Below are 26,533 nucleotides of genomic sequence, written 5' to 3' on the forward strand. Positions count from 1 at the left end.
GTCAGATTGTCCAGAGCACCCTTCTGCAGTTCATAGGGAATGTGGTGAAATAAAATCCGACAAAGTAAAATGGACTTGTAGCTGATTTCGTGCACACCATGTCACAATACAGAAATGAATGTGTAGCCCGCAACAGCACGAACGGGTGAAACAAATATTACAATGTGTACTCTGTCTTCATGTAACACACGTCCAAAGCAAGTTTTACAAAAGAAAAATGGGTAGAAGATCAGTGAGCAAAACAGGGGTTGAACGGCTGCGCCATTTGCACCATTTTGCGCCAGACGCATTTATCTGCGCCATCCTGCGCCATTTTGCGGAAACTGCGCCACAGCCAAATCGCTGAACGTGCGCCCAATTTTGTTTTCATTTTGTCTTGGTTTCGGTTTTTATCGACTCGATTGGCAACAATGAGCGCGTTTAGCTTGGTCGGCCTTGCAATCCTTTGTTCTGTTTAATCTTCCTTTGTATCCCGATTCCCGAGTCGGAAGCGCGCGAAAAAACTCGGGGTTCCAATTCCAAGTGCTACACCACCTGCGACTGGATTGTTGTTCTTCAACCATAAGCGGCTAAGCAAGTCGGCCGAGAAGAGGTAGAGCCGTTAAGCGTCAGATTACCTAAGGCTCTGCGGCCCGGGTTCCGGACGTCAGCCAGTTGAAAACACATTAGCAAACGATTCCTTCTAGTACTTCTTCGTTAGAAGTTGGAACCGCATTCATGCAAGATAAATCTTGATTTGATAGAACTGAAACGCAGTCCGATCCGAAACCTTGCCGGCCAGCAGCTCTCACGCGAGCGATAGATCTTGCTTGACAAACCTTGCTCCTGCTTATCGCTAAGAACACGATAACTCCGTTAATCGTAGTCTGCTGCTTCAATATTGAGTTATACAATAGTATAAACTCGGAATTTGTTGCCCTGTTCCTCCGCGCAACTGCACGTCCGTTTCTCACGCACGTCACGTGGTTCGCACATATAATTACCATCTCGAACAGGTGTGAGTTGTGCCATAAGCAGTGCTGGTTTGCATTTTGAGCAGCTGAAAGCCACTCAGAAAATATCAAGGACACTATCTGCAGAAACATATGGTACTTGCTTTTTGGTTCTCATCAAGGCTCACAAAGTTTCAAGTTTTCGCATCTGTTACACTGTTATCCCACCTACATAGGTCCCTAACCACCATCTGTGTTGTTCTTTTGTGCTGCTAAGCACAACTGAAATTGCTCTTGTGCTTGTCTAAAACACAAGCTGAAGTGCAATCAAAACTGATCTGAGCTGCTCCTAGCCTGCTCCAGAACATCGTTTTAGCTGCTCCCAACCTGCTCCAAAACAGCTGTTTCAGCTGCTCCCGTGGCTGCTCCCAAGTACATTTCATGAGTTCCACCCCTGGCAAAACAATCCTTACGTTTAAAGGGGCCCTGCAATCATATTTAAGCGTCTATCTTTTTTGCGGTTTCCACGTCCCTCGGGGTTCGGGCAAGCCAGCTGGCACGGAGAGAGTAATTAAATATGAGTCCGTCATATTTTAACAGGACGACGCGGAAACCTCCTCCACCTACGGGGGCGACCTACGGTGCCTAAAGCGCGCGAAATGTGACGTTTTTGGTCCTGGCCTTCCTACTGGTCAGAGCCGCTAAAAGCTTTTTTTTAGTCGAAATACAAAATATAAGTGGCGCGAACCGTTTCAATTATTTATAAAAGTAGTCTTTGTTCACTAGTTTAGATCAGAAAAGAAACAAATGCAGTTTATAAAGTACGGAAACAAGAAATGACCCGTCGACATACCCGCCACCAAGCGGTGGAAGAGGCGGCGCGGGCGCGCGGGCTCCTTCGCGGATCCGAGCAGACGACGCACGATGCCGGCGGCGCATTTTGCGAGAAACTGAAGTACGAATTTGTCTCCCATGGTCTCGCGCTGTGCGGCAAGTTCCAGATTCCTGATACATCGAGGATAAGTGCGGTTGAAGGTGCAGCGCTCAAAAGAACTTTACTGCTTGCCTGTAGATGCCCTCGCAGTTTACAGGGATTATGTTTTCTGCAGAAAAATGACAATTGCACTTTCGGTTCCGGCGCCCTAAGGATGAGGTGCCTCGTAAAAGGCTGCGGGCGGGTGCTCCGTAAAGGTGATGCCAGCGTCACATTTCATCGCGTGCCTACCAAGGAGCCACTGCGAAGTCACTGGCTGGAGGCACTTGGAATGAGCAGCGACACCCGCCTACCGGGAGTCGAACGTGTGTGCTCCGACCATTTCTCGGCGGAGTCGTACTTGTCGTGGGACGTCTCCAAGAAAATGGGCTTTGAGCTAAAACGTAAGCGCCTGAGCGACGATTCGGTCCCGTCACTTCACATGGGCGCCGCACCTACTGCAGTGGGCAAGCGGCGCAGGACGGTGAGTAACCAATTTATACGCCGATAGTTTTCACTAGTTCTAGAACGCGAGCACTTTTTCTGTGCAAGCTGCTCCGCTGTGACTTACACAGTCATTGCAATCATTGCTGCTCGTGAGCCGTGGAAGTGTTTAGAAACGGAGCGCAAGTTCGTCTGCTTCTTGCACAGGTGTTGCGATAACGTCAGTATATCGAGCTCTTATTGGCCGATTGAAAAAAAAAAAAAAATATAGCAAACCAGTGGCGTATCCAGGAATGCGGGGGGGGGGGGGGGGGGGGGTTGAGGTGGCTTGGATGTCCACTACTTGGGGTACGCAGGAGGGGTGGGGGTTCAAAATGCAGGTGTATATTATAGGGTTTGCTAAATTTAAAAGAAAGCCCGCCCGCCCCCCCCCCCCCCCCTCCCTCCCTCCCTCCCTCCTTCCTTCCTTCCTTCCTTCCTTCCTTCTTCCTCCTCCTCCTCCTCCTCCTCTCCTCCTCCTCCTCCTCCTCCTCCTCCCACCCTCGGGTGGCACTCAGTATCAGGGCTACCCACTATTCTTTTATATTCAATCAGAACTTGGTGTCATTCTGACTTCACCACAACTCCTGTGCAAGAAACAGACAACTTTCTCTCGGCATATGTATCTTGTCACGATAATTGACACTCGATGGATCTTACTTTGGCGACCTGTTCATAAAATGTCTACCCGTCAAGTGTGATTTTTGCAATCACTTAAAGATATCACCTTCAAGTTGACAACGTTGGATGGTACCTCAACATCCTTGTCCAGCTGTATACAATTGATCACTGAAGCCATGGAAAAAGAGTGGGTCATACCTGCAGCTTTTGAATTGTTCATATGTTTTCCATCTAGATCATGTGTTCTGTATGACCGCACCATCTTAGTTACAAATATTAATGCCAACATTAAAATTCTTCCGTAGGATGATCCAGAAACACCGGCAACATGCAAGGAGGACATGAGAACAGATCATGGTCCAGAACACACCATTGTAAGTAGTGGTTGGTAGCTAAACACTATCAGCACTAAATGTACCGCAGGGTTAATTACTACTTCGATGTCACATGAATACCAGAGCAGTCATGTATCCCAAAGGGGGGGGGGGGGGGGGGGGATGGTGCAAAGATATCACCTTCAAGTTGACAACGTCAAATGGTACCTTAACATCCTTGTCCAGCTGTATACAATTGATCACTGAAGCCATGGAAAAAGAGTTGGTCATGCCTGAAGCTTTTGATTTGTTCATATGTTTTCCATCTAGATCATGTGTTCTGTATGACCACACCACCTTAGTTACAAATATTAATGCTAATCTTAAAATTCTTCCGTAGGATGATCCAGAAACACCGGCAACATGCAAGGAGGACATGAGAACAGATCACGGTCCAGAACACACCATTGTAAGTAGTGGTTGGTAGCTAAATACTATCAGCACTAAATGTACTACTTCGGTTAATTACTACTTCGATGTCACATGAATACCACAGCAGTCACGGATCCCAAAGGGGAGGGGGGGGCCCCTGCCCCCCCCCCCCCCCCCCCCCCACCTTGAAATCTTTCATTTTGCTGGGACCTCCTCCCCCTCTCTCTCTTTCTCCCCCCCTCACCCCATTCTCCGAATCAATATCCTGGCTGCATGCCTGTACCACAGCAACATGAAAAGTTATTCCTCACAGGTGCTGTCTGGGCAAGACTTGGCAGTCAGCCCCATTGAAATCGTGCCTGTTGAGGAGGATGTACCCGACTCTCTACGTTGTTCTGTAAGTATGCGGTGGTGAACATGAGAGGGAGGGAGCAGAGCCGTATATGAGGAGAGTTTGGACAGTCTATGATCTCGCCGCTGCAACGTCCCCCTCCCGAATGAGCCAATCAGCCCGCGGCGCAGAGCGAGAGGCATGAGCGCATGCACGTGAACTCCCGGCTGCTCCTAGCTGAGCGAGGAGGGCCGCCATTTTCATTCATCTGCCCGTTGGAATGCATGGGATCAACATCTAAATTTTGATTATTTTCTTTTATATCGCAGGCTCTGACAAAATAATATACCGTTATTCCTCGGTGGGTTAACAAGCTAACGAATGAAGTTTTCTTTACGTTTGACTGCAAACTTTTATTCAGGCGAAAAAGAAGTCGACCCGTAGCAGACGACGCGTAGCTTCAACAGTGCTCTGTACGGGAAGCGTGTTGCGTCAAGACGACGGTCGTCTCCTTTTAGCTCCCTTCTTCCTTTTTCGCTCCTTTGGTGCTCTCCTCCATTTTTCTCCTCTCCAGTGCCTTCGTCGCCACACCCACTTGCCAGACGCAGGAGAGAGAACTCAAAGATAAAATGATACACAATAGAAGTGAGAGATTTGTTTCATGTTAACTTGTTTTTGTCCAAGATGCTAATTTTGCCAAAGTAGATGTATGCTAAGTGAAAGAGACGAACAACACAGAGCACTTCTTGCAACTGAAGTTTACTCACAGAAAAACATATCTATATACACACACCGTGAAATCAAGACGTGATGACAGAAATGCGACATCATCAAATCAATGCTTTTCTATCTACTATCCATTTTACGAAAGATTTTAAAAACGCCACCTCGGAGCCTAGTGCTCTGTGTTGTTCGTCTTTCACTTATCCATTGTTTTTTAGCGCTTTTACCCTCTGAACCATGAACTGCCAACTAGCCCAAGTGCATACCCTTCTATTGTTTAAAATATGTTTTGCTAATTTTCCATCTTTTGTATGGGGAATGCGAACCAGGCTGTTTTAGAGTTAACCACCAGGCACAAACTCAAAGATAACTTTGGACACATTTTCTTTGCTTGCAGGAGCTCCAGCTCACAGCTAGCAGCGATCATGGGAACAGCATCTCTCTGGCATCTGCTGATCACACATACAGCATCGAAAAAAAGTTTAAAAACAAAGGTGAGCACTGCTTACATCCTGCCTTGTATGTAAATCATTCAAGCCTATTTGGGCTAAGTCTTACATCGAGTGCGGCAGATATGTATATATGCTTGGAGGCTTGGTGTGACGGGTCTTGTCGGGTTATTTCCTCAATCCTTTCCTATCTGATTTCTTTCAATGTCTATTGTCCTGTTCTATGCAGATATTAACTTCAGTTGTTAGTCAGCACTATGTCAGTGCTCTTAGCATTCTTGTCCCTCGTTTTTTGGCAAAGGTTTCTTCTTATTAAACTGACGTGGAGTTCCAACTATGTCTAGGCTTGACAGTGTTGTATTCTTTTCATTTACTGTCACATGGGTGCTGCCTTCTTGAAATCAGATAACATGGCAGTCATAAGGTGGCTTCAATAAATAATAAATATTTATATTATAGAACTAAACGAGTGCCACATAACACAGCAAAATAGCCACGAGCGCGCTGAAATCAGAACAAACAGCAGTGAAGCTACCTAATGGCGACAGGTACGCCAGTATTCTCTATACAACTGCGGAAATGAAAAGGTGTATACATCCTAGTTTTATACAAATTTTCTCCACTATGAACTTTTTACACGAGCAGTGTGCCATGGTTAATTCAGGACATATTTCTGCCCGGGCAAGACTTTATATTAACTCGCATAGGTACGAGATATTATAGGCCTTTATTATCATTGTCGACAGCTGCTCTGAAGACATAAAGCAAGCTAGTTTTGGACTTCATTGTATTTAGTATTCTCAATGACTTCACATAAAAACATTGTGTAGCAAACATTGTGGACATAGCCCAACGGAAACCTGGTGGAACAAACAAAGTGCAAGTTTTTACACACATTTCAGCTACACAAGTGAACGTCTGCACGAAAGAGTCAAAAGAAACCCAAACAGACCCGTGGCAACCAGCACCTGCGCCACCAGATGCAAGTTCTGCTCCAACCACCACAGAGCCAACACCTGTGCTGCCATGTGCAAGTCCTGCGCCACCTGCTATGGAGCCACTACTTGCGCTGCCATCGACTACCGAGAGGGCAAGCAAGGAAAGTTTCTTTGAAGAGCGGGTTGCCCCTTCACACAAGCCAGCAGAAGAAGACTTCCTGCTTGGGGACATTTCATTTGAAACTCCAAGAATGTGTTCAAGCCCTGTGCCGGTGGAAGATGCAGACACAACTTATGAGCCATCTCAGGATGAGAGCTACCTAAGGTAATCCGTCACAGGGCTCTTCCATTGCATAAAAAAGGGTTTCAATATGAGAGCACCATGCTGCAATCAAGAGAAAATGTATTCGAGGGGAAGTTAACATAGCAGAAATTGCTTATAAGTTTAGGGTATAAATTTGCTGCCTTGTTAGGGACCCAGCCCTTTGGTGTATTAGCATTTTTTATGGTAGCTGTCACTGCGTTACCTGACATACTCGGTTACAGTGTTACGATAGGTGGTGTCACTCAACTCTCAATACAGCGTACAGAAAATATTGCACTCTCAGATTCTAAAAAAGGGGGCACATGGTACAAAAGTCATATGTTCCTAAGCTAATAGAAGTTTAGGAAATTCAAACAAGAAAATAAAGCCATGAAATGACATAGAATTGAGCAAAATGTTGTGGAATGTTGCACATACTGGGTGTTTCAGCAAAAGCGTTCAAAAATTCTGAAGAATAGAGTAATAGAAAAACAAAGAAACTCTTTTCGAAAACCAAATATGAGCTGCGAGAGACTTTGGGAATCACAAAATATATAAAAATTACCTATCTAAGTAACTGAAATGTGCTAATCTACTTTGTAATGAGCAGTTTTCAGGTTCATGTTGCAATTATAATTTTGAAGGTTACCATCATGGAAGGCTAAAGCAATTTACAGAAAGTAAAAAGAAGACACCGGCTTGATGATATTCGCCGATGAACTCTGCACTGTAATTGGTATGATTTCTGAAATTCGGTATCACTGCGTGCATGTCTTATCATACCTATTACAGAGCAAAGTTTGTCGGCGAATATCTCCAAGCCGGTTACTTTTTTTTACTTTCCATAAATTGCTTTAGCCTTCCATGGTGATAGCCTTTAAAATTCTAATTGCAACATAGACCTAGAAACTGCTAATTATAAAGTTACTACTTTTAGTTACATAGCTAATTTTTATATATTTTTGCAATTCCTAACATTTGGTTTTTGAAAAGAGTTCATTTGTTTTTCAATTACCCTATCCTTAGGAATATTTAAGGCTTTCACTGAAACCCCCAGTATACATGTTAATAGGTCTCAAGGTCAAGTACCATGTCTGTGATCCTTCACATATAGGAGAAAGGGTTACGAGGGTGTAAAAAGTGGCCTGTTAGTTCATTTAGCAGTGATGCAACTGGTCCGATTCAGTTTGGAGCAGCTCTTGGAGCGGCAAAGAGAGCTTTGGTAGCATAAGCGTACGCTTTATTTTCATTCATTTCACTGCAAATTTTACGTTAAGATTAATGTGTTGGCCTGTGCAACTAAGAGGCAATGTTTACTTTGCCTTGTCACTTACGTGTAACCTTTTGTTGGCATTGATGGCACAGCAGGAGCGATTCCCTTAAACACAGAACTAGCTATTTACTTGCGTGTAGAAGCACCAGACACAGTAAAAGCGAGATGATTGATGAAAGACAGCACATACAGCCGTGAATGGTTATTTTGGCCGTTCACCCTTGTTGGTGTTAGACTGGTAACAGCTCTCTTTGGTCTACAGACGTCCAACTCCTGGTTAGCTCAGTTGGTAGAGCGCTCCACTGGAAATGGAGAGGTCCCTGGTTCGATACCAGGACCGGGCGAATTTTTTCGGCCGCACACCAGTCACCTAGATGTGTTTGGAGATTTGTGCTTTTCCTTTGTTCCCCTTCCCCGGGGAATGTTTTTGTCATGTAAATTTATGTTTCTTGTTTGTTTTTTTTAGTTCTAGAGGTTGCAAGAAAATTGATTCTGAATGCAGATGAAAAACAAAGCATACAAAATAAAATTACAGAAAAGTCCATATAAATCTTCTTGCAATACCAAAGTATCCTTGCGAAACCTCGAATTGAAAAAAGATAGTGCCAGGATATCGCAGTCTATCGTATGGGAGTATTCACTGGAGGCCATACCTTTGTGCATGACTGCTGAGCACGTGCTGATGGCATGCATAAGCAGTGTTTTTGCTACATGGATTACAAACCATCAAGATTGCCGGTCGGAGCAGCCTATTAATGTGAGCTCGTTCTGAGAATGCGCTATAAATCGCCCACTCAAATATGGCATCCAGTGAATACAAGCCCAAGTTTTATTCTGAAATTCTGCCACGTTTCGCTCTGGAGGAGTGCTTTAACCTGACCACACGGGTGCACTGCGGCAAAGCAAGACATGCAAAATCGCAATGACTACTTTGTCGCTGTCGCTTTACTGCAGTACATCAGTGTGCAATGAGAAGAACACTCAACGAACTAACTCGCCAAAGCAGACCACAAAAATAAGAATTATTGCAAAACTTCCGAGTACATTCAATGTTTGACGTGAAATCAAATGGAGTAGTACGTTATTTGAGGCGATTATCGAAAGTTCTGAAAACCCGCACAAGCATATCATAATGATCCGGCCTGGTGGAGAGCCCTGAGCTATTCACTTCTCGGTATTAAAGTGAAATGAAGTTGTGGCACAGTGTTGGTGCAAATTCCTTATATTTTGGTAAAATGTCGCAGAATAAGCCCTTTGGCGCAGTTTGGCACAAATGGCGCAGCAATCACATCATTGATTTAGGTTGTGACTGACCCTGGGAATATACTTTGTGCAGCGACTCAGCCCCATCGCACCCCCCGCACGAGGAGAAGAAATACATTGTGTTTCAAAGTTGCCTCCTGCAGCTGTTCCGGCAGTGCATCACATGCCATGCAACATGCACACTTCAAACCTGGACCCAAGGCACAATGATCAAGGTGAAGGCTGTGTGTCCCGACAAGCATACGAGGACTTGGCTGAGTCAGCCACTCATCAAGAACAAGGCTGCTTGCAACGTCCTCCTGTCCACAGCTATTGTGGCCACTGGTTCCAGCCCTTACAAAGTGCTGAGGCTCCTGGAACTCATCAACATCCAGGCTATTGCAGAACGAACATACTTTCTTTACCAGACAGCGATCGTGCAGCCTGCAATTGAACGAGTGAGTGCCTCAGCTCACTTACTGTCTGCCGAGGGCCATGTTTCTCGAAGTGTAACTTTGGAGCCGCATACTCCCATAGCTTTTATTAATTTGCGACCTTGCTTCTGAAGTCCAGCAGGCGGTGGTTACCACCAACAATATGCTTAGACAGCATCCACTAAAAAAATTAGAAGTTTGTTTTCATATTTCATATTTTGCATTTGAGTTGGCATGTGGTAGCACAAGTGGTGATGCAACAACTTGTTGTTGCATCACCACTTGTGCCTGCTGAACAAAGCACAAAGAAGGACAGACGGATAGCACCCACTGCTCGAGATGACAATCTATTCTATATAGTATGTGGCACTGCATGTGAAAGACAAAGGTAATTTCGCTACAAGTGTAGCTGCCCACTCGTAATTTGTTAACAACGAAAAATTTATCAGTTTGGACAAATATTAAAGAAATGTTTCCTAAAAATGTAATTATTATTATTTCTTAATTTTTTTTTTTTGCAGGTGTGGAATCGAGAGCAAAAGAGGCTTCTTGAAGAGAGGCGGGGAAAGAAAGTTCACTTGGCTGGAGACGGGAGGTTCGATTCGCCGGGCTTCTCCGCTAAGTGCATGACGTACACGTTCATGGAGATGGACACCAACCAAGTCGTCTACTTCGTACAGGTCTGCCTTGGAGAGGCAAGTATTTCATGCTTTCAGGGAGGCTTTTTCGTCCTTCTAGTAAAGTTAAGAGGACTGTGCAAGGTGACTGTTTATTGAACCTAAAAAGAAGAAATTGAAATAAAATGTTAGGGGCACTTTTTGACCATGTAGCCATTCAGTTTCCTGACTCATGTGTGGCTAATAACTCGTGTGCAATGCCACTCACACCTTCCTTTCAATAAAATTACTCATAACTTAATAAGTTGCTGCTTAATCATTTAGTAACTCGGCACTAATTGTTTTCTACCTGCATACCGTATTTACTCAAGTAATAGCCGCACTGCTTATGAAGAAAACCGGAGGGTTTGCTTTTCTGTGGAGCACGCGGCTTGCCTATCATTGAGATCGACAGCACGATTCCAGCAGTTTACAGGACAGAGATAACGTCTTTGCGCAAAGATACCATCTGTGAAGATTGCATTTGTATGGAGAATCATGTTCTCAATCTAGTTATTCGCTATGTTATTTATGCACAACGCAGTGATTGGCCTATATATGTTTTGCAGTAAAGTAGATGCAAGGGCCTTGTTCATAAATAGTGCAGCTATTACTAGAGTAATTATGGTATGTTGTCCTTTATACTATCTGGGTAGTCCCCACCTCCATCGTTTTAATATCAGATGGCAACAGGTTTAGATGTTTTATATGCAACCATTTTATATAAGCTGACCAATTTTGCTTTTTTTTTTTACCCCAATCTTTTTTTGTCATGGTTTGGATTTGAGAATGTCTAAATAACATAATATGCAACATGCTATTATTGTGCAACCATTCTTTTTACAATTACAGGCTCCTGAGGTCAAGACCAGCAACTCCATGGAGCTGTATGGCTGTGTCAAGGGCATAGATTTCCTCAAGCGGCAGGGCATCACCATTGAAGACTTGGTGACCGACCGTCACGTCGCCATCAAGGGCCACATGAAGACGAAGGAGCCCGAGATCCATCACTACTTCGATGCTTGGCACATAGCAAAAGGTGCTAAACTTTAATCATTATTCTCCATGTCCTTTGCAGCATCATACCAGTCTGCCATGAAGTCGACATTAACAGCTCTGTGTACTAACTAGTTCCTTTCTGCACAGGCGTAAGCAAAAAGATGCTGGCGGCGAGCAAGTATGCAGGGTGTGGTGCCTTGGTGCAATGGGCACAGCCTGCCTCCAACCATGTCTACTGGTGTGCGGCCAACAGCGAAGGAGATGGCAAACTCCTCGTTGACATGTGGAAAAGTGAGAAACATTTTCCAAAACTATATTGTGTTTATTTCTAATACACCGAGCAGTGCCAAAGCATTATGTGAGGGAGTGGGTTACAGATAGAAAATGCTTGTATAAACAAATCATCCCAGCGAAGCTGTAAAAAGAGGGATGTGCATCTGAAAGGCCAGTAGCTACTGAACGGCTGGCTGCAGCCATCACATATAAAGGTGGTCTGTGCGTTCCCTTACCGCAGGCACGGTGAGAGTTGTGAATCAGATCAGGGACTGCTTTTACTCTACTTGAAGACGTATCTGTCGTGTATTCTGGGAAATAATCGCAGCAAGTCATAGCAGTCTACCTGGAGAAAGTGTGGGTCCAGGGTCACATTTGACACTACTGTAGAAACCTGCATACACTAAAAACTTCATATAATACAGATCACTATTTGCAAACCGACAGAAAATAATATTAAAAAAAGATTAACCCACATTTAATGCGACTCCGGAAAATGAAGTGCAAAAGCCAATGCTTGTTTGCTTTGAAGTCCTTTACTATTGTGGGATGCCTTTCTGTCTTACTAGTTCCATTGCCTCTGCCCCTAGTACCTCAATTGTTTATACCAGGATGCCAAGTACATTATTTTTTCACAAAGTGTGCCATGTCTACTTTCACCCCAGAAAGTGCTTCGTTCTTTGGACACCGGACACCTCTTGTGCTGTTGCATGCAGAAAGGGGTTGTGTCTGTTGCCTCCACCCTTGTATCCTTCCCTCATTTACAGCCAACTTTTGCCATGCTGCTGCCAACTGTCTTCTAAAGTCACTTGTTTCGCCGTGTATCACCTCCGCAATGGTCCCAATGAGGTGCTTGGCGAGATTTTGATAGCAGCCAGGCGATCGACAGTGGCGACTTTGGTTGATTAAGTGGTCGGGTGATGGTACAACAGCTAACAAAAGCGTGATAATGATTTTGGTTACTTGGGAACCGAAACTACGAGAGACTGTGTTTTAACTGACCTCATGAATGCTGAAAATTGTTTGAATCTTTATATAATACAAGACACAATTCACATGCAAAAACATAAAAAAAATTCCTCGTATTGTACACACATTTCTGTGGTATATCATGCAGTAGTGCATTCGCATCTAACATTTGTCATTGCAAAAACAAATCAGCACACTATCCTTGCATTTCCTTATAATATTAAAAAAGAACATTGAGGGATGATGTTTCAGAACAACCTATTGGAGGAATACACTAGTACATGTAGAAGGATGTAGGACACAAGCCATATATAACAAGCTGTAGTTGACCGTCCCAGTGGTATGTCTGTCCCTTTTTCTCTCTATATTCTATTTTCCCTAGTTCAGCTGACCTTTTATAGCCGTATATAACTTTTGACTGAAGTTCATGCCCAATGCCAAAATCACCCAATTTTGTATAAAAATATTATATTATAGAACAAATGTGAATGCAAAAAGGAAGCCAACATGACAAAATCAGCAGAGCCCAGCTATACAAACTAGCTCCTCAAACATCGCCTGATCAGAAAGCAATTCTATAATATAAAACTGGTATTCGGTAGTCATGTAAACTGGAGGGTGACAGCAGAAACTTTATGAAACTGCAGGCATCAACAATCATGCCTCGGATGTGCATACTGGCCACGGAGGGATCTACAACCGCTGCCTCCATGACCCTCTCATTGGAGAGAGGGAGTGGCTCTCTCCAGGTCAGTAGATACCCATTTCAATAACTTAGCTTCACTCACTTCTCTGTCTGGTATGACTGCATATGTATATTGTGGGGAGGGTAAGTAGAAAGAACCTCTACAGTGAGCAATTTTTATTTCAGGTACCCCAGCATACAAGCGTTTTGCAGCAATCACGACACAACGATTGCTGCTCAGGGACCTCGAGCACGTCTCACCCGCGGGCCAGACCTACAACCTCGAGTCTTATCACAGTACTCTGACAAGATTTGCCCCCAAGTCTGTTGCATTCAAGCCCGGCATGATGCTTGCCAGGTTTGTCTTTTGTCAAAAAAGTTGGCACACCTGAAAGAACCCAGTCTAGCTTTGTGTCAGGTGCGCAGCCAGGAAGCGGGCCTATCGTGTTTCAGCCCAGCCTACAGCCCTCCAACCCTTCCCCTTCCCCCTGCCTCCGGAGTGTGGTTCCACTCCTATCCTATGCTCAAGGCACCATTTTGCATGTCCAGCGCAAAAAAATGTTTCCATGCCCTCGGCACCCCCACACGCCAAGAGCTCCACCCCCTAGCCCCCCCTTCCCCCCCAAAAAAAGTCTCTGGCTACGCCACTGTTTTTTGTTAACACTTCCCAACAATGCTTTTGACGGTGGACAACATTTCTGCTTCAGAACCAGGCTGGCTGCCCTCCATCATAATGAGAACTCCACAAGAAGCCAAGCCCTCACAAGGGACGGACGTCTCAAGTGGAAGAGGAGAATGCAGAGGGCAAAGAAGGGGATCGAGACCGTCAAGAAGGAGAAAACCAAGCCTACCTATGGTATGACATAAACAAGTGTGTTGCACTGGGCTTTTCTGAGATAACTGCAAATGTTACCAGTAGCCACTTGTTTGGTTTAAATTTTTTTATTGTATAAAGCTTCCCCTATGCTCTCAATTATTACAGCGTACGTCGGCGCACTTCTCCACGAAGTTGTCGCTTGCTGCAACGAGTCGTCCTCCTTCAAGGAGGCACTGGAAAAGACCCGTCAGGAAGAAGTCCTCCCCATGGCGGCGCTGTACCCAAGGCTCCCCAAAGAGCAGCTGGTGGCGCAGAGAATGTCGCGCTTCAGCCAGGGGGCGCCAGGACACTCATGAGGTGAATGCTCCATACAGATACCTTGCAGCTAATTATTTAGCATGAGGATTAGGGGTATGCCAGCTCACCTGGCTTTTTAGGACATAAATCCTTAAAGGGACACTGACACACCCAAAAAAGTTTTTTTAGTGTTTTGCCAGGCGATTCATTATGGTGTCGAAAGACCACCAAATCAATATTTTGCAACAGTGTCACATATATTTTTTAACAAAGTAAGAAAACGCAAATGTTGCGCTTTGAGGCGCTCTTTCGCTAGGTATTCGTTGATGACATTGAGGTCGAGAAAGAATCGCAGCACCACCGGCTTGTGTTAAACGGTCTATTCGACTGCCCGTTCTCTCGCGGTCGAGATTCCCCGTCCCCCCCTTCTTCTCACCCCAGACTAAATGTCTCATGCCAGTGGTGTCCATTGTTGTTTTCAACAGCAACTGCTCGAAACTGAAACCAAAACTGGACTGGGGAGGAAGAAGAAATATAGAGAAGGAGACAGCGGGGGGAAGCCACGTGGCTGTGCAACCTTTTTTGTCTTCAATCGACATATTTCCGGCTTTTTAAAAGCCACAAAAAATTGGTATGACATTTAATTTTTATTTTTAATATTGAGTGTTTGCCTTCAATGGCCCACAACATTGATTATATTTAGTGGTTGTGTCTAAACCAACCAAAAACGGCACGTGACCTTGGAGAAGAAAATAAGCGCGACTCAAACCGGCCAGCTCTTGATTGGCGGTTTTCGGGCGAAAAGAAAATGAACTTCGGGCCGCAAATTGTGTTCTGGGTAGTTGTGCTCTCATATGTCATGTACAAATAAAAACCTTGGCGAGCATAAACACCAGGTCAGTGTCCCTTTAAAGTTGGCAAGATTTTCATGTGCAATCACACTTTTGGCAACTTCATGCCAATACATCTCAGAAGGGACAAAACGTGAGGATTACAAGAGAATAACTAGGTACAAACAGCAATAATTGTATCATATTGCACCCCTTAAAATTTGAAAAATATAGCATCCTTATGGACTTTTAAATTTTTTTCGAACAGCCAAGCCCAGAAACTGAACCTAGGCCAATCTTTCTTGTAACTGCAAGGATTGTGGGAGTGCATTGTTTTCAAAATCTCTAATACTGAATTTGGTCATACTATGGAGTAGAGTCCACTATACAGGCATTCACACTGCAGGGCTTAAAGCCCATCTGATAAGCAAACTTCCATGTTTATCTTGGCTTATCTGGAGATGGGTTTTCTAGAAATAAAACTCCTCACTCAGAGACAGTGCAGTGTACACAGGCTGTTACATCTCATACATTACATAAATCATACATTACATAAATCTCTCAAACATGTTTACCTTCAACATTACATAAATCTTAGAAGCGTTTGAGGACTTCATCTGACCATATCACTAATTCTTAAAAATGGCTTGATATCTCGCAATACATGTATAAACATTCACAGCATCCAGTCCGCTTACTTTAGCTTTTTTTTTTTTTTTTATTACATACTAAAAAGCACACTATTTCTATCAATACTTATATCTCTCTGTGGCACTGGTATTAAGTTGTTTGCCCAGTTTTAAAAAAGTTCAAAATGCAGTCAAATGTTTATTAAAGTTTATACACAGTTATTTGTGGGGCTGAATCAAAGAATAACAAGCTCTGCTGATTTACAGGGGTGCAATTAACTACAGCTAATGTTAGCTGTTACTACTTTGATACTTGTGGTTTCAGAAGGATCTACTGCACAAGAGACCACCGACACAAGAAGTGAACCAACCTCAGCTATCCACTGGTGCGGAGTCCAGAGAGGGGTACCGGAAGCCAGTGTACCTCTGGGAGGGAAATGTTTTTCTTATTTTATGAACAGCACATGCTGGCAAAACTCGCCGGTTTCCAGCGCCCAGGCGACCCCACATCCAGCGGGTGAATTGCCGGTACGCCACAAAGCGATACTTCCTGCAGAAAAGAAAAATCAAGCGTTTGTTTTTTGTAGACAGGAAATGAACAGTACCTGGAAAATCTAAGCGAAGTCCTTTTTCGGGAGGACGTCCAGCTCCCTTGTCACACGGTGTTGAATGTTGGGAACAGATCCCAGGTCTAAATAAAACGGACAATTTCACGCTTGAATGCCCACTTCCTCCGCTAACATTCATACTGTGAGTAGACGATCCTTGGCCAAAGCTCCTTTACCGTTTGTATGTTTTCTTTGCGACATGCAGTTCCAAGCTTGCCAAATTGACAAACATCTTCGATGCTGTCCTGCCTTTCTTGAAAATGTTTAAACCCGACATAAACCTACCTCAGAGTAACAACCTGTTAAATACTTTTGCACATGCAGAAAGACAAAAGTTTTCTTGATGCATTGTGATAGCGGTGGTGCAGTCAAACTGGTTGGTGAGCAGGGCGGGGCATAGATACTCCAGAGAATATTCAGGAATACAAATACTGAGATATATGTATTTTAAGGCCTAAAATACAGATGCTATATATCTGTCTTATGCTACGGGATGACCCTGAGACACCTCCGAAAAACATTGAAAAAGTATTCTGGAATACAGATACAGACACTTATAAAAATACATTTGTTCCTGAACGGTGCTACGTGGGGAGGGCATACTGTTGAAATTTGGGCTAGTTGGTGAAGCATGTTTAGGGGTCAAACAGCGCAAACAAGGTACTCTTGCAATACATTTGTATCGCAATACTGCCCAGCCCTGCTGGTGAGATCGGTCTATCTGCAGTATTCCTGAGTTTTTAAAATAATAATAGCGGGCGATTGTCCACAGTGGGTGCTTCTGCAGTATTTGACAGTAGTGTCACCTGTCACGCCAACTCCCATTATTTTGACAGGCTGTTATCTATAGGTCTAAGATATGTGGTGCAGTTGGCCTATGTGTATATACTACTGCCTTTCCATGTAATAAAAACACTGTTGATATGTTTAACTGTGTTGCAGTCTCTTTTCTATGTGCGGTACATTGCTACTTGCTAGGAATGAGATTAATCCCTAGAAAAGCATATATGCTTGCTTTGTCAAAAGTAAATTTTGTGCAAAATCAAACAAAATATACACGACAAAAAAAAAAAAAAGAGTGATTTAATTTGGGATATCTTTGGCAAGACAGTAAATGCGTAAACCTTTGAGCAATAAGGAGTCGTGCATGATGCATAATTTTCACCGAATAAGATGCAGAAATTGAAGAACAAATATAAAGCTCACAATTATGAACACAAGGAAACCATGCAAGTTTGGGCTTTCGAAAACATGAACCGATACTAGAAGGTTCCGTGAGTCACCGCACTCACACAAGTCCCTAAATGTTTACATGTAGTACATAATCACGGTTTTCGTTTTGGGTACTGTGACGTCTGCGCCACGGCTAATTCGGCTAGGTTGCCTCATGCCAACCCTCATGCCCGCCTACTCACTCGTGCAGCTGGTGTTGAAGCTCACGACCGCTCTCACGGACTTCGCAGTATGCCACCGCAAGAACGGCAACATCTAAGCATAGCTTCGAGAAGTCTCCGTCCAACGTGATGCACCGCGTCGGTTGCTTCCGTACGGCCGGTGCCAATTCTCGGCAGCAGAAGCACTCTCGAGCTGTCGGCATCGCAGTGCAGCGGCCGCAGTCGCACCTGTTTGATTGCAAAAAACAGTCGTTAAAAGCCGAGCTCCCCGATTGTGCGCGGAATGTGATTATGGGAATAGCTACAACGAAAACGCTCACCAATCTGTGCTTCCAACTCGACGAGGTGGCGGTGGCTCCGGTAGTGGGGCGGTAGGAAGCACGCCCGGAACATCGTCGAGTTGGGGCCGAGAAGCTTCGCCAGCGCGCTTCAGACGCTTGCGAGGAGTGTCCTCGTACGGTACTACTCCCAGTTCCGCACTTCTATGGACGATTCGGACCTCCAACTCCGACAGACCCGGTAAATTCATGCCGGCAAGCGCGGTGGAGGGCTGAAGCGAGCAACGAGCCGTTGACGCGTTGCAGGCGAAGCGGCCATTAACGTAAGCCGTAGCCGATTGGCCAGTCACTACGCCAGGCCAGGACCAACCACAAAGCCAGGACCAAAGACGTAAGAGGGAGGTTATTTTCTGCTTTTTTTTGCTTTTTTCTTGTAATTTTAATTTGCCTATAACTTTTAAAATAAAGCGAATTTCGAGAAAAGAAAAAGTTCCCCGAGTTACTACGTTCAGTGCGCTCAGGACTGGTGCAAATTAAAAAATAGTAAAAAAGGCATTGCAGGGCCCCTTTAAAGAGGATCTGCCAGACGCCGCGTTGGAAATAATTCGAGCTTCACAAACTCGCGGCGAGCGTGCAGCGACAATACCGAAGATGTCGAAAACATTGTGACGGGGAGCTACGCGCCACTTTCCCGCCAAATGCCGAAGAGGCGCGAGCGCGAGTGCCAAGACAGGTAGCGGGCTGTCGGTGGAGCTACAAGGGAAGTTTTTATTCCATACTTTTCTTTTTTTCCACCTTTTGACACCTTGAGGTGTTCAATCCCATTGTCTGTAGGACACATCAATCGCCGTTTTACGACTAAATTTCTTCTATTGTACTTTTGCCCATCCATCTACACGCCATCGCCATGTCAGTAAAGCGAGGGAACACGAACTACACTGCTTTGCAAAGAAGCTTGCTCTTTACTGCAGCAGATCCTTCCCAAACGTTTCAAGACATTGATCATCCCACACTCCTAGTCACTTTTCGACAGTGTCTGAAAGACGCGTTGACTGGGATCCGCGTCGAGAAGGATGCCATTATGGTCACTGTGAGCTTGTGGGAAGCCATCGATATGCTGCAGGATTTACACAATGTGTGTGGGATTGACGTGAAGAGGCCGGCTGTATCGTACTGGAATCTGGAGTCTACTTCCAATGCAATTTGGATGCCCAATCTTGACAATGTTCCCCAAGGGGAAGTAGTTTTTACCATGCTTTTTAAAACAACGAACCCTGACGTCGTTGCAGTACTGAAAAGTAGGGAAATTTGGGACGAATTGCAATTACAATATTTAATTGAAGACATCACCGACGTGCGTATCGACTCTACCGGAATTGCAGTGGACGTCGTGGACATGGATGGCCTGGTGAAACTTCTCGACGTGAGGAATCTGGCAGGGGTGCTCGTTTCAGGGTTCCTTCCTCCTTTCCGAGCAGCTTTCTGATCTCGTGCCTCACTTGCACCGCATGGTTGAGTGAGAACACTTGTATCCGTCACTGTACTTACAGGTTAGTTATTTAGACCACTGCACTACCTATCGGTCCAGCGACTATTGTTTGTTCGCGGTGTCATGCCCCTTTGACCACCAAAGTGTTGGAAAGAGAATTCGCGCGTGCTTTGTATCTTTTTTCCCTTCCTGCTTATCACGTCTAAGGCTTCTTGTGGCAGGAGATGTTGAATCGAACCCTGGCCCCGAAACCCGAAGCGCTGATGTTCAAACAACAATCCTAGCAACTGTGCAAAGAATTGAAGAAGGCCAAACACAAATTCTAAGTGAAGTGAGACTACTGAAAGATAAACAGAAAACCACAGATACTAAACTGCAACAGTTATCGGACAAAGTGACAGCAATAGAAGCCGAGCTTGCGCAGTTGAAGTCCCAATCCCCCTCTCTCTTACCCGCTGAAACCATCCCGTCATTGGAATCTAAAATTAGTCATGTACAGGCTAGATGCGACGATGCAGAAAACAGACTTCGCCGTTGTAACATTTTGTTTTACGGTATCGAGGATTCTGAAAACGAAACGTGGGCCATGAGCGAGGGAATCATTTTAGAATTCTGCATGCAAAAACTTAAACAGACCGTTAGCTCCGATTGTGTTGAGAGGGCCCATCGCCTGGGACGTTTTTCAGCGGGAAGAAATCGGCCAATAATCGTGAAGTTTTCCCGATTCAAGGAGAAAGATCGCATCTTAATGTCCGGTCCATTGCTTAAGGGGACACCTTTTGCCGTAGGGGAAGACTTTTCTTTGGATGTTCGTATTGCTAGAAGAAAACTTCTCCATTTTGCAAAAGAAAGAAATGTGTCTTACAAGCTGACGTTTAATAAGCTGAAAATGGAGAACAGGATATTTGTTTACAATCCCCTATCAGACAGTGTAGAACAACTGACAGCATAACAGCGAAGGAAACAAAAATCTAAGCCCTCCTGTCCTAATCGGGTCTTATCAAGAATCTCGGATAAAACGCGCAATGTTTCATTTATGTTCACTAACATCCGCAGTGTAATCCCTAAACATGATTTAATATCATCATATTTGTACGATAACGATACCGACGTTGTAATCCTAACAGAGACTTGGCTTAAACCTGGTATACTTGATAAGGAAATATTTGACACTTGCGCAGACTTCAACATTTATCGCCGTGACAGATGTATCAGGAGGGGAGGAGGTATCTTGATAGCTGTCAAAAAAGACATTCCCTCGTGCATAATAAAAATTGATAAAGACATCGAGATGCTATGGATCTGTCTTCATACTTCATTCAAGAAAACCATAATTGGCGTCTGTTATCGACCACCCAACAGTGACTCATCATTCTGCGATTCGTTTCACGATAACTTAAACCTGATTCATTGCGACCATCCGAAAGCCGACGTATTTGTATTTGGTGACTTTAACTTTCCATCTATCGACTGGTCGACACTATCATCCCAAGATAATACTGAAACAAATTTCGTGGATATATGCCTAACTTTCAACCTCGTACAAGCAGTATCCGCCAGCACGCGCGGCAACAACATTCTCGACTTAGTACTAGCATCAGCACCAGATGTAATCACTTCCTTGACCTGCTGCGACGGTTTCAGTGATCATAAAATTGTGGATCTGAAATTAAACTTATCTACCTCCCAAAAGCTGCATACTATTAAGCTGATAAGAGATTACAGCAAGGCTGACTATGACTCAATTAATAAAAGCCTCCTGCGTTTTTGTTCTTCATTCACTGCCGGCTTTCACACTCGTACAGTAGAAAATAATTGGAATATGTTTAAAAATAAATTATCTGCGCTCATTGATGCTCATATTCCCCTTATTTCAATCCGTTCCGACGTCAGTCAGCCCTGGTTTAATAAAGTACTAAAAACGCTTCGTAATAAAAAGAAAAGACTATTCCAAAAGGCAAAACAATCCAATTCTGATGTATTGTGGGCGAGGTACTCTAGCTGTGAAAAAGAATATATTACCTGTCTAGAAAACTCAAAGAAAAAGTACTTTAATTACGATTTACCTGCTCTACTTAAAAACAATCCAACTAAATTCTGGAAAAATTTATCGCCTACCGAGTCTCATGATAAGATATCCCTTATTAGCGGCTCTGGCCAACTCGTACCCGACGCGAGCTGCCCAACAGTCCTCAATACTTTCTTTACGTCTGTTTTTACAACCGAGGACCTAAGTAATATTCCGTTTGTACCAGAGCTAGACTGCCGTTTTATGGAACCCATTTCAATATCGCCTGCAGGAATTCTAAAACTCATCAATAACCTTAAAATCTCAACATCCGCGGGCACCGACATGATTAGCTCTAAAATATTACGTAACACTGCTGAGGTATCATCAAATATACTTTGCTTACTTTTTGAACAATCATTATCTACCGGATCCATCCCTTCTGACTGGAAGATCGGGAAGATCGTTCCAGTTTTTAAAAGTGGCAATAAAAACTCACCAAATAATTACCGACCCATCTCATTAACGAGTGTTGTCTCAAAGCTATTGGAACATGTTATTTTCTCGAATGTGATGTCCCATCTTGACCAAAACAACTTTTTTTACAAACACCAGCACGGATTTCGTAAGGGGTTCTCATGCGACAACCAACTCCTTGAATTCACTCACGACATACATAGTAACATGGACCTAAACACCCAGACCGACGCCATTTTCTTAGACTTCTCTAAAGCGTTCGACCGCGTGCCCCACTGCCGTCTAATATCTAAACTCTCCTCACTTCGCATTGACGACTTAACTCTTTCCTGGATCCGAAACTTCCTCTCCTTAAGACAGCAGTTCACCACAGTAGGTGATTTTTACTCGGAGCTTTCCGATGTAACCTCCGGGGTGCCGCAAGGTACTGTCCTTGGCCCTCTTCTATTTCTAATATACATTAATGATCTCCCGCAGTCGCTAACATCCTGTGTACGTCTTTTTGCCGACGATTGTGTACTGTACAGAAAGATTAACAACCCTGACGACCACTTACATCTCCAAACTGATATTGATCGGGTAGTTACCTGGTGCCACAAATGGCAAATGACCCTTAACACAGCAAAATGTAAACTTGTTTCTTTTACCCGTAAACGCACAAATTCAGACTTCACATATTTACTCAACAATTCGCCCATCATCGCTGCTTCCGCTTATCAGTACCTCGGTGTCGAACTAACTTCTAATCTTTCTTGGGTTTCTCACATTACCACGATAACCGCTAAAGCATCCCGTACCCTCGGTTACTTGAAACGCAATCTTAAATCTGCGCCCTCTCACCTCCGCAAATTATCCTATGAAACCTATGTTCGCCCGAAATTAGAGTACGCCTCCGCTATCTGGGCCCCTTACCAAACCTACCTTATTAATCAAATCGAATCCATTCAAAACCGTGCAGCCCGCTTCATTTCTTCATCATATTCGCGTTTCGACAGCGTGTCACTAATAAAGCAAAATTATTCTATCTGTCTACTGGAAACTCGACGTAACATTTCTCTCCTATGCTTAATTCACCGATTATGCCACAGCCCCGCTGGGACTTGGTTTTTGCATCTGGAACACCTGAACAAGGAATCACGTAATTTTAACACTAAGACTTTTAAGCGCATCTTTGGGACATCATTGTCATTCAATAATTCTTCCCTGCCACGTGCCATCAAGCTCTGGAATGATCTTCCCGAGGCCGTTGTTTCAGTTTCCGACCCAGCACTTTTTCGTTCAGAATTAACCGCATATATGTTAGCCAATTAAAAATGTGTAACGATGTTATTTTCTTGCAAACTGGTCACTGTATCTATATTTTTACTCGAAATGTTAACGGATGTGTGTATTATTATTATTTTTTATTTCAGTATGTGCTTTATGTTACCCAGCTGTGCAAATATTTAGTTTATTCTGTTGCGCGCAGATGTGTATTGATGTTTGTATAGAGTCGGCGTGCTCCCTGCCATTCCTTCTTTGTGTTAACCAGATTATATAACCCCCCTCATGTAATGCCGACAGGCCTTTGAGGTACTTTGAATAAATAAATAAATAAGTATTTCTTTCTTTTACATCCCTTGTGCTATTTCAGTTAGTTTTTTCACGGTAGAGGACAACTTTTGATACGTAAATTGAAGATCAAATCGATTGGCCGCAGGAAGAAACACGGGAGGTAGCATCTTTCGAATGGAAGAATTTTGCGCTACTGCTTATAAGAAAATACTCGAGCACCATGTTCGAAATTAAGGATCGGCCGGACCTCTAGAACAAGTTGCATTCCACTACAGATTCATCTGTAGTCATCTGCGTGAGCAAAGAAGCAAGTATGGTCACCGTACAAAAGAAGGGAAGCATAGGGCATACTTCTTTTTACAACGTCCGTGTTGTGGCAGCCGGACTTAGAGCACAAGCTGAAGTGGCGAGCGATTCGGGTTTCCGCAGAAAAAAGAAGGGTTAAACCCCAATGTCAATTCTACACCGTCCCTAAAAATTCAAAAAATGGCGTGGTGGCAGTAGCCATGCAAGGAATGCATTACGAAGACCACCGTCAATCTTTGCTCCGTTGCTACTGCTAGCGTTTATCCCGTCCAAACGAGACATCGGAGTTCCATCACCATGAGCATCCAAAATCCACTGCGTCGCACTTGCCATCAACTGCAGCAGCCTTGCTATCAACGATGGCACTACGTCGTAGGCAGCCCTGAAGCACGGTCAACGACGGGGGTACGAACTGCAGACCTTAGGATGCCAACCTGCCGACATGAGCCTGGGTACGGCCACTTCGCTTACCGGTGGGTGCAGCAGCGGGAAGGTATTCAGAAGACCGTCATCATTCTTCGTTCAGGTTAGTGATCATATAAGCGATAATAGATGCATAGAAGCTATGCGCCGAAGAACTGAGGGAGAGGAGGAGACGAGAGAGGTCGTCGGAATGCCATGCTCCGAATGGTTAGTGGGTAGACCTGAAGCTGGTCCTTTGTCTCCACTGCCATTGTCGAATGCATTAGAAACGCTGCTCTCGCATTCGGTTGCGTTTGACAGGTGCGATGGAGACAAGGGCAGCTAGCTTTAGGTCTACCCACTTATCAATTGAATCGGAGCTCGGTGTTCCGACGTCCCCGCGCTCTCTCATCCCCGTGCTCTCCCTCAGTGTCTTGGCGCATAAACGCAATAATAGATGCCTCTTTGTGCTGCTGTCCCTCTAAATGTTCTGCTCTTGTTTTTTGTCCCATTATGAAATGATATCCTACCTTGCAGAGGTAGTAAACTGAACCTTGGTCCTAGAAAAACTTAAAAGCAGTGGTAGCCAAAAACCTTGGAGGTAAAAAAAGTATGGCTAGGGATGTAAAGTGATCATGCGGGCAGAAGGATTATTTGTTTCGAGCAGGGGTGTGCAAAAAGCATGGTGCCTAGCGACCGGGAAAACCGGGAATCGTCAGGGAGAGTTTAATTAACGGAAAAAATCGGGGAATCGTCGGGGATATTGTCAAAAAGCGAGCCCGGTTAGGGAAAATGAGCCAGAAACGTCATCGGGTGCCCTGAGCAAAGACTTGAGCACCTAGGCGCAGAAAAATAGGCAATAAATTTTGCTTAGAGCGCGGGCTCTGCTGATTCGATGTAGAGTGTGCTACCCGATGCGAAGGGAACAGCCGACAAATCCAGTCCAAGCCTTGAATTAGATTGGATTGGATTGAGGCGGTGTCATTTTGTTAGACCCCAGCGCCCTCTCCACACATCCGGGAAGTTCACCAGGTTCGGTGGGGTAAATGAGAGAGAGGGCACATGCCCGACTCTGCTAGCAGACGACAAACCGGGAGGTTGCTGTTCCCCATCTTTGGGCTGTATTGGCGGGCTGTACCGAACATCGAACTCTCGCTCGTGGCTGCCGTTGTGAAGTGCTTCGCATTCTTAGAATATTTTTGGCTACTTTAAAATGACACCCTTTAGCGCTCTGTTGTTTTATTTCAGTAAATGACCAACTAGTGTATCTGTGTCCCATTACTTCAATAGCAGTTGAGTCAGCCGGCACCTTAACCACTGCGTCTAATGTGCCAGGAGAGCATATATTTATTTATTATTCCAGACTTACACTCATTGTCGCTAAAGGCGTACACCAGTACTAACTTCGTATAGTAAAATAGCTACAGCAACTGGATTTACTTTTAACCGGAGCGACCGGCCACTCTGACAGTTTTTTCTTCTTTTTTTTTTACGCATGGGCGAATAGAGCATTTTGGGTTCGAATCGAATTCGAAGCGAATAGTGATTTTGGCCGAATAATTTCGAATCGAATAGTTCGAATAGTACAAGCAACAAATACCGCAAGAAATGTTTGAACTACAGTTTCATATTTGCTCTCATTTAGTATTAGAGGTACTGCAATTGTAAATTTCAAGCAGACTGAGTTCGGGAGCACGAAATGGTTGGAAGCTTGCGCCACCTGGCCGGAAATCCAAGCCAGAGTATTCGGAAAGGTCTAATAATTCGGTATTTTTGAATAATTCGATATTGTCGAATACTTAAATTCGTTTCGAAGCGAATGCCAAATAGAACAGAATTCGATGGGCTATTCGTAATAACCAAATATTCGCCCATCCCTACTTTTTTCATTTTTTTATTCTTACATAAATATTTTTAATTTTTATGTAAGATTGCAGTTAGACTCGGTTAGTCTTTTTTATCTAACATAGTATTACACGATAACTGGCATACCAAAATGCATCTGCGTTTAAAATTTCCAAAATGACGCAATTTTAAACCAAGTTTGAACGCCAGCCGGATGTTAGGTACAGCCCACTCGGCGGAGTAGACGACATACGGGGTGAGAGGGGGAGGGCATTTTTCTCTCTCCGCTTTTCCTAGTGGAATGGTCTATAGACCGTTTTATTAGGGTCATAGCAGAGAGGGTAATAGGGAGAAAAAAATGCCCCCCTCTCACCCCGGATATCGTCTGCTCTGCCGAGTGGGCTGTACCCAAAATTTGGCTGGCGTGCAAACTCTGTTTAAAATCGCGTCATTTTGGAAATTTCAAGCGCAGATGCGCAGATTTTGGTATGCCAGTTATTGTGTAATACTATGTTAGATAAAAAATACTAAAAGGGTCCAATTGTGTTGTTACCTGCGTGCCAATAAA

General features: G+C 44.2%; 2 protein-coding genes and 1 non-coding gene across 3 annotated transcripts; 2 read left to right on the forward strand and 1 right to left on the reverse strand.

Moving 5' to 3' along the window:
• Window positions 1–1,731: 1,731 nt before the first annotated feature.
• LOC121833341 lies at window positions 1,732–17,140 on the forward strand. The gene is made up of 15 exons (XM_042286562.1): window positions 1,732–2,389; window positions 3,315–3,383; window positions 3,724–3,792; window positions 4,069–4,152; window positions 5,207–5,303; window positions 6,161–6,521; window positions 9,110–9,473; window positions 9,971–10,144; window positions 10,958–11,144; window positions 11,252–11,395; window positions 12,994–13,095; window positions 13,218–13,389; window positions 13,739–13,887; window positions 14,014–14,205; window positions 15,930–17,140. The coding sequence occupies exons 1-14, from the start codon at window positions 1,769–1,771 to the stop codon at window positions 14,202–14,204; spliced, it is 2,784 nt and encodes a 927-aa protein (XP_042142496.1). The 5' UTR covers window positions 1,732–1,768; the 3' UTR covers window position 14,205; window positions 15,930–17,140.
• Window positions 8,045–8,117, forward strand: Trnas-gga. The gene has a single exon. It is a non-coding gene; the product is annotated as a tRNA-Ser (tRNA).
• On the reverse strand, window positions 13,955–18,244 carry LOC115317693 (P2X purinoceptor 7-like). Its single transcript, XM_042286563.1, has 4 exons — window positions 17,927–18,244; window positions 17,628–17,834; window positions 15,976–16,154; window positions 13,955–14,150 (listed from the first exon to the last, which is right to left on the reverse strand). The coding sequence occupies exons 1-3, from the start codon at window positions 18,133–18,135 to the stop codon at window positions 15,977–15,979; spliced, it is 594 nt and encodes a 197-aa protein (XP_042142497.1). The 5' UTR covers window positions 18,136–18,244; the 3' UTR covers window positions 13,955–14,150; window position 15,976.
• Window positions 18,245–26,533: the final 8,289 nt, after the last annotated feature.

This window comes from Ixodes scapularis, unplaced genomic scaffold (genome assembly GCF_016920785.2).
Source record: "Ixodes scapularis isolate PalLabHiFi unplaced genomic scaffold, ASM1692078v2 PGA_scaffold7__128_contigs__length_106722199, whole genome shotgun sequence".
Classification (NCBI taxonomy): Eukaryota; Metazoa; Arthropoda; class Arachnida; order Ixodida; family Ixodidae; genus Ixodes; species Ixodes scapularis.

Bases quoted from the DNA above. Each gene is read 5' to 3' on its own strand.
- LOC121833341 (XM_042286562.1), top strand. From the start codon at position 1,769: ATGACCCGTCGACATACCCGCCACCAAGCGGTGGAAGAGGCGGCGCGG. The intron at 3,384-3,723 runs GTAAGTAGTGGT...ATTCTTCCGTAG, and splicing joins ATGGTCCAGAACACACCATT to GATGATCCAGAAACACCGGC. The intron at 3,793-4,068 runs GTAAGTAGTGGT...TATTCCTCACAG, and splicing joins ACGGTCCAGAACACACCATT to GTGCTGTCTGGGCAAGACTT.
- LOC115317693 (XM_042286563.1), bottom strand. From the start codon at position 18,135: ATGAATTTACCGGGTCTGTCGGAGTTGGAGGTCCGAATCGTCCATAGA. The intron at 17,835-17,926 runs GTGAGCGTTTTC...GCAATCAAACAG, and splicing joins CGAGTTGGAAGCACAGATTG to GTGCGACTGCGGCCGCTGCA. The intron at 16,155-17,627 runs GTGAGTAGGCGG...TCTTTTCTGCAG, and splicing joins CTTCAACACCAGCTGCACGA to GAAGTATCGCTTTGTGGCGT.